This window comes from Varroa jacobsoni, unplaced genomic scaffold (genome assembly GCF_002532875.2).
Source record: "Varroa jacobsoni isolate VJ856 unplaced genomic scaffold, vjacob_1.0 contig00081, whole genome shotgun sequence".
NCBI classification, from domain to species: domain Eukaryota; kingdom Metazoa; phylum Arthropoda; class Arachnida; order Mesostigmata; family Varroidae; genus Varroa; species Varroa jacobsoni.
Genome location: NW_019214407.1, coordinates 224,427 through 244,628, shown reverse-complemented (window position 1 = coordinate 244,628; position 20,202 = coordinate 224,427). Strand labels below are relative to the sequence as shown.

General features: G+C 42.9%; 1 protein-coding gene across 1 annotated transcript in view; it reads right to left on the bottom strand.

Moving 5' to 3' along the window:
* Window positions 1-20,202, bottom strand: part of mGluR (metabotropic Glutamate Receptor) — a 64,564-nt gene that overhangs the window by 12,794 nt on the left and 31,568 nt on the right. The window contains exons 10-12 of the mRNA XM_086972604.1: window positions 3,411-3,603; window positions 1,937-2,365; window positions 1,350-1,512 (exon numbers count right to left, since the gene is read on the bottom strand). Of these exons, the coding sequence (XP_086828730.1) occupies window positions 1,350-1,512; window positions 1,937-2,365; window positions 3,411-3,603 (785 nt within the window). The remainder of the gene's footprint in view (window positions 1-1,349; window positions 1,513-1,936; window positions 2,366-3,410; window positions 3,604-20,202) is intronic.

Genomic DNA, 20,202 nt, shown 5'->3' with positions numbered 1-20,202 from the left:
TTATGGGAAATGCATCGCCGTTCCCTCATTGCTCAGACACTTTTGCGGCGTAAAGGCTGAAGTTGGACCGGTAGCCTTGAACTCAGTATAAGCTGCATAAAACAAGGCCGAACTCGCTCCTCAGCCAATTTCATGGTTTTCAGAACAAAGGTTCTATTTTAAACAGGTAAAATGAACGTATTTATCAATCAACGCTGATTTAGCTCTAGAGGATATTGATGTGTTGTGTGCTTGCATTAACGGCGTATGTCGTAACAGGGTAACAGGCCTGAGGGCGAACGTCTACATAACATGAGAAATAAGCAGGCTTTCTCAAAGCTTACAGCCCAGGTGCCCCCGGCTACTGGCGTGAGACAAGCGGCAGATGTTCAGCCTTGCATTTCTGGGTGCCGGTCAGGGTAGAAGTTACACAGATTGCAATTTCGTTAAATATAAGCATAACTAGAGGCAAATATAATAATATTCACTTTAATAAATACATTTTAGTACCGGTAACTTCTTTATGCTTCGAAATCCTACACTCAATCAGTAAGTTATCTCGTCACCTTGGCAAAACGCGTTCGAGGTGCACTAAGCTCAGAAGAAGAATTCAGAGGGCGGACCCTTGAAATTTTTTTCAGATACATCTACTCATACCCAGTTCTTTCAGAGTTTGTGTAGGAACCAAGTGGACGGTTCTTTTTCATTTTCTATATATCTATTGTTAGAAAACGATATTCTCATTCAGCTCGATACGCCTTTGCTGGGTGTCTTTTACGACGTAAACGATTTTACTAATCCATATTTTTAAATATCGAGATAGATATCTACAAATTAATAACAGGTTAACTACATAACTTTACTATACTCTGTGAAAGAACGCCTAACTTAATTGTCGCATGCAATCCGATTACAAGGTTCCTCGCCCCGTGCGAGTTTGTGAAGTTGATCAGGAAAGGTCGTAGTTAATGCAAAGTAAGGCTAACTCCAAATGCAGGCAAATTTGTAGATATTGGTGCATCACTAATCAAAAAACCATTGCGACACTAGCAAATATAAATACGGTGCAATAGAACACACAATGTGTTCCCTTTTCCAGATTCGACGTACTTCTATACACAGGCTAGAGTGTGATTCTCGGGGGATGCATCTCACTCCAGCCATCATTGAATTATATATACGAAGTATATCGCTTATGCACTACTAGTAGTTTTGATAGCTGTCGTTAGGGGTATCGTGATGAAATCCCAAGTTATCAAATCAGAATCTACATTTTCCAGTTGTACTATATAAAAGAGCTCCGACTATTTGACGTATCGCTGATGTTAACATACTTGAGCTGGGTTAGACGGGACGGTTTTTCTACGTACCTGAACGGATATGAGCATGCAGGTGATGACCATCTGGCTTTTCGGCGAGATGAAGGACGGTCTTCTCGCTGAGCGACGCGCAGAGTCAAAAATTCGACTGATTCGGTTCGTTTTGGTAAGCAGAGAACCGTAAATGATTGAAAAGCCCAGCCCGACACCAAATCTGAATGGAGAAATGAAATAGAAGTCATCTGAATGATAATTGCAAGAGTCACAAATAATCAAGATGAAGTGTTTGGGCATGAATAATAACTCTTCATAGTCGGAACATTTTGCTAAGGCAGCCATTAGCTGTTTTTGTGTGTATAATTTTTTAGAAACTCTGCTTTGAACCAGTTGTCAAATTTATCATTGATGAAACTTTGCTATACAGGTTACGCAGATCTCAACGCTTTTTACGGATGAGCTAACAATGTAACTTGGCGCTCTAAATATTGTTATGAATAGATTGTTGCCTGCAAAAGAAATGAACGCAATGACTTCATGCTTTGGTAGAGGTAAATACGACGGCAAATCATAATATATTTTAGGAATATCTAAAGGTAGACGCGGACGATGCACGCAAGAGTCACTATACGTCGTCGTACCGTTGTGCTGTGCACGATACTGGCGTCGGTTTGAGCAATAGCACGAACGTCATTAAGTAGCAAATGAGGATGCCGGATAGTAGCATATAACTGAGTTCTCGGCCTGACGCCTTGACGATCGGCGTTTCATTGTTTCTCACAAATACCGCTATTGTACCACATGTGAGAACGATGCCCAGCAGAGCTACCGCGATGGGAACGGCGGAAAACAGGTTATTCCATTGCATATGCTGTACGGGCAAATCGAAACAGGAACGCTTGTGTGGATGCGGCCATCTCGATGGGCCACAATCGGCGCACGTCGACTCGTTCACTACGAACTCATGCGGTTCACAGCGCGTGCAGATCCAACAGCAATGGTCACCCGCCTGAACCTTCTTCACCTCTCCAATGCCGCACTCGGCGGAACATACGGACACCGGAATGACCCTGGTCCAGAAAGGGAGCACAACAACAAAAACATCGCACCACCATAATTATCATAATCTGCCCCTCATCTATTGGACGCTCAAAATGAAGCCGTACACGTTAGCTATCTGCATAGTTAGCCAGATATAATATGCCATGGTTTAAAAAGATTAGAAACCCAGGCCTTGTTGTCGCGTAGTTGCTGATCGCGATGGCCGTCATTGTAGCAATTGTTACCCTTTTTGTTATTGATGGCCATTTAGATGTGACGTCATTGTCATAAAAGCTTACACAGTTGATTGTGGGTTTGCGAATTACTATGCCTATCATCTGATACGCTGATCGCGACCAGCGGAAGTTGCAGTAATTGCCGCCACAGTGACCTTAGGGACATCCTCTCTAAACCCGCCCTCCTTCAGACAGCAATCGAATCGAAATGAGTCACGTACAAAATACGTGATGCCCAAGACCGACCCATCAACCAACCGGCCGCGCACAATTTGATCTATTTGAAACCTTGAAGTACCCTTTTCTTCTTTCTATGCTACCGCACAAGTCGGCTTTTGCACTTTCATCACACACATAAACACATAAGCGAACAGGTGGAAGGGAAACGGTGAGCCGGAAAGAATTAGGACAGAAAATAGAAGAGGGCAGGCAGCTGCGGCCGCTATGAAGATTTTTTAGAGGGCCTGGGTCTGACATTCTTAAAAACTATAGGCACATCGATGTCAGACAATACATAATAAAAATAAATGTAAGGCGGTGAGCGGTTATTTTCGAGCGAGATGAGATTTCAAGTATTCGTTACGTTTTTAATTAAGGTCAATAGAGTTCGTTGTAATGAACGTTCATCGCATACATTAATTTAGAGCACAAATGAGAAAACGGAGCAAACGAAAAAGCCATGCCACATAATTAATCGTGTCCTAATTGTAAACTATAGCGGAATCCTGCCAAAAGCCAAATCATCGAGGTTTTCCCTAATGAACGTTACCTAGACACTATGTATATAAATTCACAGAAGGAATTACTAATGCTGCAGCTGTCCGAGTGCTGTTCTTACCTGTCGTGTGTCTCCCTCCTTCCAAAGGTGATGTCTCCGGCCATGAGCTCGAGTCCTTCTTCAACTCCTAGCCATTTACCAACTTGAATATATTGTAATTCACCGGAGCTGTAATTCCTTCTATAATTGTAGATTATGTACGGTGCCTGTGCGTCTCCCTTCTCGTCGAAACGCACTGTTGAATTAACTAGGTCTGCAAAATGAAAAGAAAAATAAAAAGATGACCAGCGTCAACTATAAATATGTTTATTGTGTAATAACTCGTCCAGCGGTGAAAAATACAGTATTTCTTATGCACCGTAGATTCATGCCGTTTCGCTCCTGCAGTTATGAATTTAGGGCTTGGTTTGAGTTGCTACTATATGATGTCATTTGTAGCCCCACGGCCAAGAATGATGTAGGCTATAGGCATCCCACTAAGCTCCAAATCTCTACTGAGCCTCTTCTAGCTTCCTAGCTTGCCCTGTTTCTCGGTCATTTTTTCGACATCGTTCCGAAAGCGATGAGAAGTGACCAGCTGAATCTCTGCTCCCGAAAGGGTCTCCTGTAAATTGCGACTAAGTTACTTACGGGGCAACAAATAAGTATCACTGAGAATGCGTTTAGCAGGCACTGCAGTACAATACACCACGGTAATCACTAAATTAGCCCTCAGAGGAGAGTCCGCGTCTTTGCGACCCACTTGGATAGGGAAAAGGGGGGGGTGAATAGGGAAACGGCAATAACAAAGACATTGCAGACCACACTCAGTCTAAATTATTCGCTCATTTTTCGTCTAGGCCGGAGTTTATCTCTGGCTAGATTACCAGCACCATCGTTCACCGTTGTCAGCGAGAAGAACCGCTCTACCACCGCAGGGGTAAGTAACGTTGGGCATTTGTAAATCTTCTGGGAAAGAAATGCCTGTCCTTTGGGCAGCCGCAAACAGCGCGCCGGCCCTATTTTTTTTCGAGTGACTTTTCCGCTGAAACAGAGTCGTTCGGGCTCAGGGAACTCCAACCCGGATTGCTCGGATCCCGTTCTCGGCGATTTTTGAAGATTTTTTTCCGCTGTCGGGTGCTCCGTACCAAAATCCTTCTTTTCGTACCCTACCCATCCGAGCGTCGCGCGAGGTAACCTTCACCAAGGCGTATGACCGAGGATCAACAGGAGTAACAACAAAGCATAAGGCCGCCTGCGACGTTTCTCCCTTCGTTCCCTATCATAGCAGGAACACTTAATTTGCCAGCCTTATTTTTAATGCGATTATATTGCTCGCTATAAACTGATTCAATAACATTGTTCCCCAGGGAGTAGACAGAGCAAGACGAGAGAGATGTGTAAATATTCATTCACCACGTGAAAACCCGTACTTAACTGCCTCCCGTTAGTCGTGCGCTAAGGCAAAATGGAAAAACCAATTAATGAGCTTCGGTGAGATCATGCATTAATCTGGTTTTTAGCCTTAAATTAAAATGGAGCCCTGAGCATAAACTCTTTTCTAAATATTTCCGTCCTTTTCTGCTCTACCGCAGGTTTTAACTGGTATCATTTTGTTGACATGTTAAGTCCTATCCTAGGACCCCTCTAATCGATTTCGGCTTTGTCGTGCGCATGTATATTGTACGTACATACTGCATAAGACAAACACTACCACAACCAACATTTGCACGAGGATAACGACTTGATACATCGGCTAATGCGAGCTTCCGTTGCACTGGGTTTCTCCGAGAACAGGTTTTACTGTCTTGTAAATCACTATCATTCATGGTTGTTATTATTATTATTATTACTACTATCAATAATACGTTCGTCGAGGGACAAATTGTTTCGGCAAAATGGCTGATAATGCTGTTGCTAGAGTACCCGCATCATTTGCTTCGTCTCGCCTTAGCATGTATAGTTATAAACACTGAATACTGGATTATAGTATTAGTCTGTGTGAGTTCGATTTGACGAAACGGTATGATCGTCAGTGGGTGTCATTCTCCTGCGGATTTCACTGGCTATCTAGCAAGCAAACAGTATGGCAATCGCAGACGTAGCAAAGATATTGATAACATTAATCATTAACCCCTGAGAACGGGCAGGCAGTATTATATTTCGACGACTTTACGACCGGTGGGTGTTACAAGCATGCCGATGTCACTATGTTTACCATTTACAAAGCGTAAAGAATGGCGTAATGTCACCTGGGATTGAATAGATGTATGCAGTGCATGCGTATGCACATTCAGCCGATGTCCGTTTGTCGTTAGCTGACTACTTGTACGAGGAACCTTCTGGGCTTTGTAGGAACGAGACAACAGGAGATAGAATGCAAAGGAAGACTGGTTGGTGATCGTGCCTTAAAACAAGCTTCTTTGGGAGTCGTCCTTGAACACGTTTAAAGGGCCCAATGATATAAGTGAAGCCGAAGTGCTTGAAACCTTCCGAAATGAAGCTTGTAAAATCCCGGAGTCCAGACGTATTTTCCAGTTGTATTTTTTGATAGAATGGAGCCCCTGAAAGGCCACTTTAGCGGCCATAGGTAATTTAAAAGGGCTATTTTTTATGCCAACGAGCAGTGTCTGCTTCATAGGCCCCTTTCTGTAGCATGCTTTGTGAATATAAGGGCCGTACGCTAAGCGTGTGTCTAAATATACTGAGCATTTCCAGAAAGAGAAAAAACTCCTATATGTATTTAATAGCAGCGTAGAATTAACCATAGAATAGCCGGACTTTTTAAGCAATTCCTTTTGAATCTCTGACTTTGTATTGGCGTGAGTGGAACGAGACGTGAACAGTACCACCGATCAAAGTAAATGATTCTGAAAAAAAAACAAAATGATTCTGAATGAACATTTGTTTGCGTCCTAACCTTCTTTGCAAACTTCTCTCTCTCTGTCAATTATGGGAAAAATCGTTCCTCATCATTATCACTTTAGTTAGGAACGCTTTCCGCGATAGTTTCCTGAGGCGATCATCGCGTGCCCCATACACTATACGGGCATGTATGTTGCATATACTTAGATGTAGGCAGAGTAGCGAACACTTGATATGTGGTACAATATTTGTAGTGTGACACCGCTAGGTAACATGGTGCCTCTGATGCTAGTATTGAAAAAGTGCACAAAAATCACTCATTTGGACTAATGGTGACGGCCATTTTCCGCACACCTCACTCCAACAAAATACATTATCGTCCTTAGTCGACCTGCGCAATTGGACGCGGTACCCGTCGTGTGAGGATCTATTACATTGAATAGATTGTCGGCGAACAAGTGTGTTTGCGATAGTCGTCTGATGGTAGTCGCTGGCCGGCGTCACGCATCAATGTCAGTACCAAAGTGAGTGTCCAACTACTTCAACTTCCAGTTGATCTATGGCAGTGAAGTAATTTCTCAAGTTAGCGTGCATTCAATTTTCGCTAACCAACGGAAATCAGTCGATTGATGCTTTTTGCCGTTCAATAGCTGAATATATAGAACGAAGTTGTTCATTTTATTAGAGATTCATTAGAACGCGCTAATAGTGACCGAAATAGTCTCTTTTTCCAAAAATAAAGACCGAATGGAAATCACTGGACCGGCAACAGTATTATGGTGAAGAGTTGAACAACAGTAATAGTCTATTGCATAACAGTGACACAATCCAAAGGGTTGTAGTATTTCTCGAAGGAAATCTTGATACTGATTATTGCCCAAACACAGAGAAGCCCATTACGGGGAAAATCACGTTTCTAAGTAAGGCTTACAGCAACATTACGTGCTCAGGATCAAATGGCTTGGTTTTTCTACGAAAAAAATGCACGTAAAATCACGCATATAATTGATCATAGCACAGCTAGAGACCTGGTCTAGGTTTACAATAGGTTAACGAGATAGAGTATTTAGTGACTTACGAACATGTTATTCCCATAATTCATTATATACCTTTATGACAACTTGCTTAAACTATTCACTGCTTTATTATCTATTACTTTCTCACAAAATTTACATGTGTAGTAGCTTTATCGTAGGTATTAAACAAAATACCCTCCTTTGATAAACAATTTATCTCAAAGTTGAAACTCTTGCGTCAAGATATTGTCAGTTTTCAGCCAGTGACTTATTGTCCCGACCGAATCCTTGGATGCGATCGAATAACAGGCCTCGAGATCGGCAATACAAAAGCAAGCGCACCATCGGCCAGGTTGCCAGTAGAGCCAAGTAAGCTGGCGTCTGTCAGAGGTAGGTCATCAACCTTTACGTGCCGGAACATTTTACAGAGCTAGTAAAGGCAAAATGCCAGGGGTCAAATCCGCTAAAGCGGCAGGCTGCAAAATTTGGTAGCAGCATCAGGTCGTAACTTAGGTGAAGCAGAGGACAGGAGAAGGAATCTCGGCCGTGTTATCTGGGAATCTAGGAGAACTTACGGAACCAGGTTTTACGAATAACAATGAACCAATGGCGCACTACTAATACTCGAAAACGGATTTTACCGTCAGGAAGTTGCAGATCTCAACTGTGAAGACTTCAGGCATAAAAAAAAAAGGCTGAAATTGCAAGAAGACTGCTACAGTGACGTGCAAACGCAGAGACAGGGCAGCGACCAAGGCCGCTGGAGGAAAGGAGGCCGTCAACTGCAGGAGACTTACTATCGTAGTAGTAGGCGTAAATCTTAAGTGAACGCAGCCGCCGGTAAGAATGGCCGTGTACAACAGTAGAAACGGAAAATGTACAGCTATTAATTCGATGGGCCCACTCGCTTTCCACTACTATTTTGTAGTACTAATAAATAAAAGAACAATTATTAACTAATAATAAAGGTTATTTTTTCGTCACAAGATATTTTTCATATGGTATTTTCTTCAAAGCTTGATCAAATTCTTCTTGAAATAGTATCGTCCTTTGCGGCCGCCACTCATTGAGTTCTTGTTTAGCTGCAGTGTCCAGGCCTATGCTGAACTGCATACAGTTGGCAATGGTGGAACTGATCTTCCGATGACGGTGACATGCGCCATAAAATTAGTATGAATAGATTAATTTGCTTTATTTATGTAATCGAGCTTATCAACTTTATGGCCAGCGGGGCTCTTGCTTTACATAGCAAAAGCATAGTGATGCTTTCAGCTCTTGCAACCCTTCATCCCTTGTCATGAATCAATTTTACTCGAGCAATCGTCACCGAAGAGCTCCCTGTCCGTCTTGCTCTGTTAATCAAACGTCTGTCTGCGTTCCATATTTCCACAGGAATAGTGACGCGGATTAAAAATGATTAAAAGAGAGGTAATGCAGGGTAGGCTTCAAACGGTAGAAGTTCTTGTTCACCGATACACAGAAAGGTTATATTTTACAATATACCTAGGTCTTGCACTAAAGGCCTAATAGATATTTATTACGACTTCACTGGAACTACAAGTTTACCATAGTTACTTTTGCCATCTATTGTATATGTAGTTGTTGCGTAAATAACATGTCCTGCCGATAACCGTGAGTTTTGATTTGCATTAAAAGCTTTTAATATTTGCCTCAAGGTCGTAGAAGCTTAATCTGAAGAAAACCGAGGGGTCTTTTACATACGTCTCATACTTTCCCTAAAAGCTGGAATTAAAGTCTTGAAAAATGTAATAGTCGAAGACATATCGAATTCGACCATTACGTGCATCTCCATCATTGGTGGGCGAGTTTGTCAATAAGTGATGTTCGTCCTTTACCGTTTTTGGGACAACTAGAGAAAATTCGGTGGGTAGTCACCCCGTACAGGCAAGATCAACATGACAGCGACGATTGATATGGTTCGCGCTGGCGCTCCGGAAAGGTCTTCGGGGACGGTGCTTAACATTCGGCACAGAACAAACATCTGGTCCATCAAAGAGAGCGAAATTTTCGACCTCGTAAACCTAAACCGGCTGCAGAAGCAGTGCTCTTCTGGTCAACTTTGAAAAAGGGTTTGCACAATTAGCAAAAAAAAAGACGAACTGTTCGGTAGTATTTGTGGCTTCGCATCAGTAAAGACCTCGTTTAACTGGACTTTCCTACTAGAAGTGGCTCTGTTTCTTTGAAAGTATAACCCACGAACCGTTTTGATGCACTGTATTATTGGGCCAATGCTCTCGCCCTACACCTGACTGAATATCTTCCTATCGGTTTCCACGGTAAGTGGGGCAAAATTTGCCTTTCTTCGTTTACCAGCGACTGGTTTCACGCAAAGCTAGCCTAAAGAAAGATTTACCAATACAGCTTTTCTTCTGTTTTCCCTTCTTCCCGCCGCCCTCGACAACGACGTCTTTCACTATTCCGTCTCTGGATCTCGCCTAGAGGCTGCAAGCGGTTGGTGAGTTGCGTGGAACGATAAAGAGTCTTTTTCCTGCCTCAATATCCTGGCGTTCATTCACTTCGCTCCCCTCGATGCACTGGCTTTCTCCCTCTGTATATACATATACATACATATATTTGGCGTAGGCGAAAGGAGTAGGTATTTTTCTGTAGAAGAGTTGATTGGATCCAATCGATGACAAAAAAGAATGTATTTATTCATTTGCGGTTCCTAGCAGTCGTCATAACCCTCGGCATCATCGAAGCTGTAGCAGTCACAGTAAACTGCTATAAGGTAAATGTTTTGAAGTATTCGATGACTGCATCGTCACCGAAGAGCTCCCTGTCCGTCTTGCTCTGTTAATCAAACGTCCGTCTGCGTTCCATATTTCCACAGGAATAGTGACGCGGATTAAAAATGATTAAAAGAGAGGTAATGCAGGGTAGGCTTCAATGCGATAAAAAGAGAGATCACAGGTGTAACCGCATGTATCATAATTGCTTGCAGCTTGTCTATATACGGCCAATAAAAATAAATAAAATACATATGAATGAACTGAGGACAGAAGTGATTATAACTCAGAAGGCAAATTATATATTTGCATTATACAAACAGGGCGTTACTGTTAATACGTTAACAATAGGTAACACAATCGCAAAGGTGTCACGGACGATCCTTTGCATTAGTTAAAGCCGTTTATCGACCTGTCTCTGACCTGAGATGCCAGACGAACGCTGAATCAAAGATTGCTCACTGTCGATGCATTTTACACAATATACGCCATAACGGACGAAGGTATTGTACATGGTTTTAACAATTATCATTAACAGGCAAAATTTGAGGGGTATGATAGGTTTACCCAGAGATAATATACAGTTTCGGGATATTAGGGTTTTACAAAAAATAACTTTAGTTTTGTTCTGAATGTTCAAGCGACACTCAACGTTATACTGCGTTGCTAAAGGATGTCCGGCTAAAGGATGGACGCTTCAGTCATGCAGTTCTTATCACCGCAACAAATAGATTCGTCAGCTTCCTGGAAGGTAAAAGACTCTTATGTATAGATGTACGGTTAATTTTAAAGGGAAAAGTAAGTGTCGTCGGTGTCGGACGTGATAATAGATTATGTGCGGTACCGGACGTACAAAGTGTCTAGGTGTAGAAGGGCCCAAAAGCTCGTCGTGCTCCCGAAACAGAAAGCAAAACCTAGCTCCGGTGAGTGCTTTCATTCTATAATGAGTGAATTTGCACTGGAAATGATTTTACGAGGACAACCAAATGTTTCTTTACTGGCCTCTGCACTACTCGATCCACGTTAGGTAAACTTAACCAACGGTTCCTCATATTACCTATACTGACGACAACTTCTGGCACAAAAATAGATGGACCGCTTCGAACCAGATATAACAGCCGTGGCTGAAAAATATATGGCCTTTGGAGTCGGCCATATAAAATTTTCTCCTAAGCCAGGCGGGGAACTTGCGTGTTTGAAGAGTAAAGACAGAGATTTTCGACGGCTAGGGCGTAAGGATATATCTACTTCGCTGGCACATATTGACTTATGCATATTCTTCGATTAGTATTATTAAAAAGAATAGATAACTTTATCTAGCAAGATTACTTGAGACGTTCGTTTCGCTTGAATGTAGCGGTGTCGGTGACATCATTTAACACATTTAAAAGACACTGAGTTCGTTCCTTACGAAAGTCACTTAAAATTAAAGGCTGAACAACGAAAATATGCTAGTTATATTTATAGACATCAGATGAGAGTAAGAATTTTCAAAAATTAAGCAGAAAAGTTTAGGTCTAAGGGTGTGCTTTGACATTACACGACCTGCGTTTTTCGGCCTATTTAAACGAGCGCCATGGAACATAAAAATCGTGTTAATTCATCTTGTAGCTAGATAAGTTTCTCTGAACATAATAGCTGGCAGAAATCCACCTTATCTGAAATGGAACAACTTCATTGCCAGGTAGAGGTTGCCTCAGAGTGCTAAATGGTTAAACGTGACCTGCGCTAATAGCCAAAAACACGTCATTATCGCATGCTTCACCTAAGTAGAATATCACTTTTTTTTTTTTGAAGCAATTAATTAGTACTTCGAGCTAGAAAATATTAGTAGACTATATTACTGACTTAGTCTATCTATAGAACAACTAAGCGCAAGGATATCGTTGTAGAAATCTTATAGCTGGGGCGTACGTAGTCGATTTTTGAGCAAAATTGATTGTTACGTAAAATAGTTATAGATATGGGCTAGAAACGTATCACTAAACAATCAGTTATATTTCAGCGTTGTAAGGTTTTTCTATGTACGTTTACTTGATGCCAGTGTCAGTAGCACTGCACGTATATGCTCTCTAGAAAAGAAAAATAATGCCAATTATAAGAAATTGTAGTTAAAAATGCGAAGAATATCCGATCAGCTGTAATATTCACTTAGTTGGTTCTGTGCTGTTCGGAGCAAACCACCATAGTAGCTAGTGAAGTTCCGCTACGAACGGCCCACGTCATCTTTGCTTATCGAATTTATTTTGCTACCTTTGGCTCAGGCTATTGGTACCGCTGTATGGCAGCGACGCCGGCTGAGTGCAGGGTGTCGCCGGTTCGTCCATTACCCCTTATTCACATGCAGCAGAGGCCATGCTTTGCCTTGTCATTTTCGCTGCGGACTTGTAGCAATAGCCGTAGTCGTCCGGGTTGTATTCTGTCACTCGGGCTTCATAGATTCGACCAATTAGATAAGTCCAGTGAGACTGATATAACAATTCTTTTCATAGATAAGAGTCAGATTTGACTGATGTTGCCGTAACGTTGGTTGTCGCTGTTCCTGTTACAACGAAACTGGGTCGCATGTAAAAGTTCACTTGCCTGTTCATCTGGCCTTCCGCATACTAAGAACGAAACGTGGGGAAGCTGTGGTGCTAAATATTGCAATTTAGTAAAAGCGTCTAAATGTCATTGAACGGGTTTATGCCAAGGTGATCCTGAGATTACCGATGAACGCCGATCGGCCTGTATTACGCTGAGCTAAGCTATACAGTGATATCGTTGCCCCAAATTCGAATAGCCGTACGAACCGCGCCGTACGACGACGGCCGTAACATGAACAGGAAGTGGCGGAATAGCTAGCGCATGATTTGACTGAACGTGCTGGACACCTCAATCGAAAATCCAATTACAGCATTGCCAATAAAAGGACTGTACTTCAAACAGAGGAAAGTTCGTTGCCATTTCGAAGCGGTAGTCTTTTGCCGTCTTAGTCCTGCTAGCGAAAACGTGTGGATGTACCCCTTTGTTTAAGTGGCCGGAAATTCCGCATTTCATAGTATAGTAAATACAGCAAGGCTTTCCAGTATGCGATTTTCATAAGGTTAGCGAGAGGAACATGTGTAAATTAAACCAGCGTACTTGTAAGCTCCGATAGATCGGCATTAAACTGTAGCGTCCTATCGATAACGGCATAAACCTCAGTGGGGTCTTGCGGACGGCTGTTGAGATCACAAGGCAACTTTTGGTCTACCGTCTAGTTTTACTGAATGTTTCGGTGGTAGATAATCGTTAACGCGTCCGGCTTCGTTATGGCCAGATATTTCGGTCAGCTCGAAAGAAAGTTCCCTTCGATGTTCGCTGTGTTCGTGCTCAGAGCTAGTGTTTCAACTAGGACCAGACACGGCTAAGAAAATAGACAGCAGGGGGAAAATACCGAACAAATATGTTTGATGCAAACGATCCGTAAATACTCAATAGCAGATGTTTACCACTATGGCTTTACCAGCAAGCACTAGTATATTACATACATACAACGAAAAACACAAATTCATATTTTCCATTCGATGCCAATGTATTTTGAAAGGCTCATGTATCGAAAAATCGCAAATGAAGTCTGATAAAACGTATTAATAGAATTAACAATGAATAATTCTACTGTCCAAAATTCCATGTCCAGGTTACCATATAAAGAATATACGTTAGGATGTATTGTTAGCGCATCAACTAGCTTAGTTTGAATAGCAGCGCTAGGTATAGAGGGCGTTCCAAGAAAAGGTATTACGTGGATAGTCGTGACGTATCAAAGGGTGCAGCTTTCGTTGACGAGAGATTGTCGCAGTCCTGCCATATCGTGTAATGCTATGCGTCCTATAGAGCAAGGACACATGTGTCAACAATAAATGTGTTCTATGAGTGAAAGAGAAGGGCGAGCTCGAACAGGCAGATGCTCCATCCTCGGGTTATCTTGGCTCTGTCGTATTAACGTCTGCCAAGAACAACGACAGCAGCAACAGCGTTAAGCTGCTCATGACGTGGGGGCCTGTTAGCCCCTAGCCCTCAGGCAGTCATTGCTGCAATATGCGGAAATAAAGGCGTCATCATAGCGGTAAGTCCCACAGAGAGTTCACCTGTGCTGGCGCTATGAGAAGGGAAGTTTTAGGAATCCGACAGCTTTCTCTGAATGTCGCGTTCGCTTATCTCTTTCGGCCACCGTCGGCATCTGCTTGTACGCAGTCTCTTCGCCATTGTAGCGACCGGCCGGCGGTCAGAGCGCTTCTGTTTTATGGTACCTCCTGCAGCTGCTGGTAAGTACTCTTTTGTGAGTTGGGAAGAGTTTTTCTCTTTCGCAGGCGTCTCCTATTCAGTTGTCCTAACCTTCTGTACGAATGAGTCCATTCTGTTGACGTGGCGTGGTGTTCAGGTCCGGTGTTTCGTTAGTTAGCTTGCTCGGTCGCTTTTCTTTGCTCTTCCTCGCTAGGGCCGCAGCAGCAACGATTGTCCTGCCATTACATTGGCAATAACGGCAGCAACAAGTTACTGGCGTGAATTAATTTGATCAAGGCGGATTACCCCTCACTGGCGTGTCAGGATCTGTAAGGCTAAGGATGCAGAAGCTATCGTTGCGGTGGCAGAGGACTTCACAGTGTCTGAAATTTTACCTGGTGGAGTGACGCGATGGTACCTACGGCACGCTACAGAACAACCTTAGACACAATAGCGCAAGATGACGCTTACAGGTTGGCCGATGGGTATTATGGCTATGCCTGCGCCGCCGTCAGCTACCGCTGCGTCTGGTGAGCAGAAGAAAAACTGGGAAGAGGCTATATTAATCAGCCAAATCACACCCAGGAGACGGATAAATCACGGGGGATGTTCCCACACAATTCCAAACAGCGTCCCGTTGGCTGCAAATTGCGGTTTAGCAGCTTACGAGGTGAATTTTCGAATCTTTCCGTCACACGCTCCCGAGTCAGATCCGCGGATACTTGCAGGTTGTCGTGACTGGCCTTCTCCTCCAGAGGTTTTACGGAATTGCAAAACGACTGCGTGACTATGTGCACACCTTTTCTCATCCCAACGACGTTTTTGATTTCGTATCGCAAGGGCATCTGCATGCTTATCGAACCTTTTGCTGGTACCGATTATCAACACTAGGCAAGCTAGAGTTTGCAAGTTATCCGTAATGCGATGCACGTCGACCGATACGACTGGTTGTATTCGATGCAAGCTCATACGGCATCAGCGGCGAAAAAAGGGTTTGGGGCGTACTTGGGAACGCAAGCCAGCATTAATACAAATCGCCCCTTACTGCGATAGTGTAACTGCAATGAAAGGATGAGACGAGTTGCCGAATGAGCAAACACGTCATATAAAAGCAGCCAGTTCCTGCTTTGAACCAAATGAAGGCCGACCAGTGATAAGGAAGGTGCCGAGAGAATATCCCGTCTTTTCCTTTCGGATAATGTCGTTATTGTTGAACGGCTAAGAGCCTTTAACGACGACAGCAGCAGTGAAACAAGGATTAAATTCTAATAGCCGGCAAACAAACGGCCCCTATCCGGTGGAAATGCCGGGGTACAGCAACTAGAGTTGTCTCTGCGCTGGGGCATCTGCATACAACACATCTGTCTAGCCATCCGCAACAACTTGTAGCTCGGCTGCATTTAACAGCGTTAAAACACATCCTTTCTTCCTATATCAGCTTCAAGTGTTCAAGATAGGACGAACTGCCAAATGAGCGAAAACGTCGTAAAAAAACAGCCGGTTCCTGCCTTGAGCCAAATAAAGGCCGGCTTTATTTGACCGGCTTTTTTTGGTTGGCCGGAAACAAAAGACAGTGTTTTCTAGAAGAAAACACTGTCTTTTGTTTTCGGATAATGCTGCCATTGTTGTTTAGCGGCTAGGAGCTCGAGCTCGATCACTCAAGTCGTTCAGACGCCTCTATCGGTTTGAAGCTATTAATAAGTAGCGATTTAATGTGATGCTATTATTAATTGTAATTGATATATATCAAAGAGGCGTGCAAAAGTATTTTCACTTGTCAGTTTGGCGTTGCTCACGGACGTCCTCACCGAGAATTTTGTTGAAAAATGATTGGTTATATATTTATAATAATAATTGGTTCTTAGAGCTTGCAGTGGGATTGATTATATTGAAAGATTCGTATCGAACTATTGCTTTTATGCTGCTTACTTTCAAATACAGCCTGAAACCATTTTGTCGAGAGTAGCCAGCGACGAAGGCTCGAGCGACTGCACAATTTTTGCGGCTTAGTAAATGAAAGGTGACGGGTACTCCAAATGTGCAGCCTTAAATTATCCGTCAAAAAATCTAACTTGATGCCTTACATTCCTTAAAGGTTCAATGTACAAAGTATTGTTAATGAAAACTAACTTCAAAATAACCTCCTTACAAAGAACCAAAGACGTATCTTAAATTTCGTTAACTCGTGCTTATAATAACTTTAGAGGCAATTTCAACACGAAAATAATTCTCTTTCTCGGTCACGTAGTTTAGGCTGCACCCAGTATCCTTCGCACTCATACGGAGGTCGTATATTCCAACGGCATCCATGTTGCCATAGCACCCCAGTCAGTTGCTCTTCCCGTTTCCTACCCCTTCTCGTCACCTTTTTCTTGTGCATGTTGCCCCCGACACGGTCAGGTTGCCGCACCATTTAACCGTCCTCGTAACCGTTGCCAGTGGCAGAAAGCAAACACCTTCAGTAGAGCTACGGGCAACAGCAGACGTGAAGGCAAGCAAATTGCCTTAAGCCTTTGTGCTACGAATATGCAGTTCTTGTTTGCCTCCATGTGTGCGTATGTGTGTCGACGCAAGCGACAGGCGGGCTGGTTCCCGTTTCATACCTATGCGTATATTACTATAACGAAGCCGTAATCGAAGCAAATGGGTCCTGGTGGCAGCAAAACAAACAACATTGGACCAGCAGAACAAATTACCACACAGGAGTCAAAAACAGAAAATAAAACAGGACAGGAGAAAATACAACGATGAAAAATCCTTCACGTGAAATATAGGCAACGACGGACATGAAGGCTTTAATGGTGTCATTCAACTGAGGCTGTTAAGATGTCGATTGACCAGACAGAAACTCTGTTTAGTATTTTTCTATGGAAATGAATTTTGCTCAGGCTGGTATATAGATGTTATGTCGATCGTTGGGTAAAGCGACCAGACGGAAGACAATCGACCAATACTCATAAAGCCAGCAGAAACAAATCTACGGAATGTCACAGCTCCTGCAACTAAGCCTCTTTAATATGACGTGATACTGTTTATTTAGACATGTAGTAAATATATTAAATATAATATTCACGGGTTTCTTATACATATAGTTCTTTTTCCATACTGATGTGGAGCATCTATTCGAGTCTTAAAAGGCACTTTTATGACCGAGTATCCGTTGCACCATTTAGCAGTGCTGTATTTAGTACGGCATTAGCATTTGCGCATGCGCTTTTTGCTTCTTCCACCAAAGGGGCTACCTTCTTTGTTGCGAATGCTTACTGGTTCCCTATTCTCCCAATAGCCGACAAAGGTATGGAGCCGAAACAACGCACGTTCTGCGCGCGGTCAGGCTAGCGGCTGCTAAGCAAGGACGACGTTGTGCAATAAACATAGACAATAGACCAAACTTTTCATCCCTCTGAAAATGTCTGTCCTAGGGTCCCGTTCATTTGAAGTATTTGGCAGTTGGTGTTCCCTAAGGCAGGCCGCTAGCTGGAAGATTTTTGCCTTGCTTGGCCTTGAAGTCAAACTTGAATCATTGTAGCGTTTCGGTATCGTTAACTACTTCCATCGATTGCCACTGGGTCGACTGCCGTAGCCTCCGCCGCTGCCTACTCGACTGGTAAAAACGTCTCCACATGGATCCGTCACCATCGCTACGTCGGGTGAGCCCTTTCATTCGCTTCCAGTTCCCCTCGTCGCCGCGCGAAATCGTTGTAAAACCGATGTACGCGGGTCAGTCGTCCGTTGGGAATTTTGCCGGACTTCGTCATAGGAGCGTAGGGTTGTGTACAGTTAGTGCGAGAGCTGGCGATTGGACCATTAATCTTGTAGACTCCACCAGCAGAAACGGACGACCAGAGCCAGTAGCCAGCGATCGATAGTGTGATGGTCGGTTCTAAGAGGGACCAAGAAACTATCCACTAGCACTTTTGTTTGGTTTGTCACGGTGTCCTCCTTTCAATAAGATCCTACGAGTTTATATAGGAGAAAAAAAGAGGTTGCTAGAAAAATACTGAGACCCGGTGCGAAGACGATCCTTCAGTCGAAAGTGTATTCTTAACACCGGAAATAAACGCACAAAGACGCTGGGACACGGGATGCAGAAAGGGACAAAGGCCGGGTACGATCTCAAACATGGAAGATTTGTTATTATCACTTTCTGAGAAATATACGAGTTTGATTTTAAATTCGGTCCATGCTCATAGTCTATGAAGCATAAGTATTGCTTTAGCAAAATGCGAAAGAACGTCTGTTTTGCTGAGGTGAAGTAAAAACGCCTGACTTTCGTCGGAAACGCTAGAAAATAGTTAAATGATTGAGAGCTACATATGTACTGCAGAGATAAGTAGAAGATTAGGAGAATTATAGATAAATAGAAAAACTAAATTATTAACAAGCCGCCTACCAAATAAGCACCTGATGCAACTAGGTGTTGCGTTGCTATTAAGCCGATTCACGCAGTTTGAAGAAACTTTATTGAACCTCTATTGAAGGCGATTCGATAGATATATATATATATACAAGGTTGTATTGAAAATCATGGGAACCTAATATCTTTTATTTGTACGGATAGGCGTTATCAGTCGTTGTCTTCACTTCGTGCTATGACTAAAAATACGTGGACTCTTTTCTTATCTGTTATTGGCAATTTATTAAGTAGTTCGTGCTTGTGTAAAGGGCGTGATCATATTCGAGAGTTGTACACCTTCTTCTATACATTCTCTCACATGAATATGTTAAAAGCTTCTTTGTAACCCTACTGCTGTCAACACGAATGCGTTAACATTGGAAGCCTCCAGTGTAGCTTATAGCATCGTCGCGCAGACAGAGCCGGTGCAGCGTGAGGCAAAGGAAGATGCATGACCTGATACGACTCCGGTCAGACTGATCGAGAGTTTCAATTGGTAGAATGGTAGGAATAGAACAAAATCCAGTAATAGGTAATACTTTGTACGACCATCGCTTTATCAGTAGGGTACTTATCGTACATAGATGTAACCTGCGTATACTGAAAATTCTGTTAATATATGTTCACTCGACACCAAAGCATCGAGCTAAATTATGGAACGACTCCGTTTCGTACGACTTCCAATGCAGCCAGACAAACTTGGCAGTGGATACGGTTATAATACAGTTTTGCCGACAACGAACCTCGATGCTGTGACGGACCAAAGGGAACAAGACCAAACAGCTGGTAAAGGCTCGCTTGCTTGGTTTTCTACACCTACATGTTAATGGAATGCCTTCGCATCGATTGCGCCTTTGCCGTATCAGTGATCTGAAACAATGTTGCCGTGAAGGCTCAGGAGCTGATAATATCTCAGAAGAAGATACTGCAGGATGTTTCATACATTTCATTTCTTCTTCAGAGTTCATCTAGCTGATGGTCTCGATCAGATGTTACTGCTACCCTTATTTGAAATATCATAACAAAACCACCAAATCAATAATCAGCTTGATTGCCGCGGAACGAATTACTATATATATATATGTACACTTAATGGGACTAAACGCGTCTTCACTTCGAGCGAGCATCTCTTTCGATTCAAAAGCCAGCTGCGGTGTTCAATAAATGGCTTTATTTAGCCACGGAAGAATAAGAAAAGTTATTGACTTTGTCTTCGAAAAAATCTATATTAAATAGAAGTGGTACGTATATTTATGCGGCGGCTTGTATGGGACTGGCTTCAAAAAGACGACGACACTTGGAGCGAACTTTGCGGTTAGGTTTTGGGAAGGTTCATCGTCGAATAAATATAAGGTAAATATATATCACACGGTTTCGAGGCAAAAGGGACGGACTTTATATGAGCGGCTGGGGTTGAAATGAAGAGTTTCAAATTATCCTCCTGAAATCCGACCGTAAACGTGGTGGCTCTGGCCCCAGAAGGGTCCATACGTTATTCATTTGACCCCCTGTGTCCTCTCGTAAGATATGTGTGAACAATGACCAACTGGAACCTAGAACTCGAACCAGCCAACGATGAGGACCAACCAGCCACATGG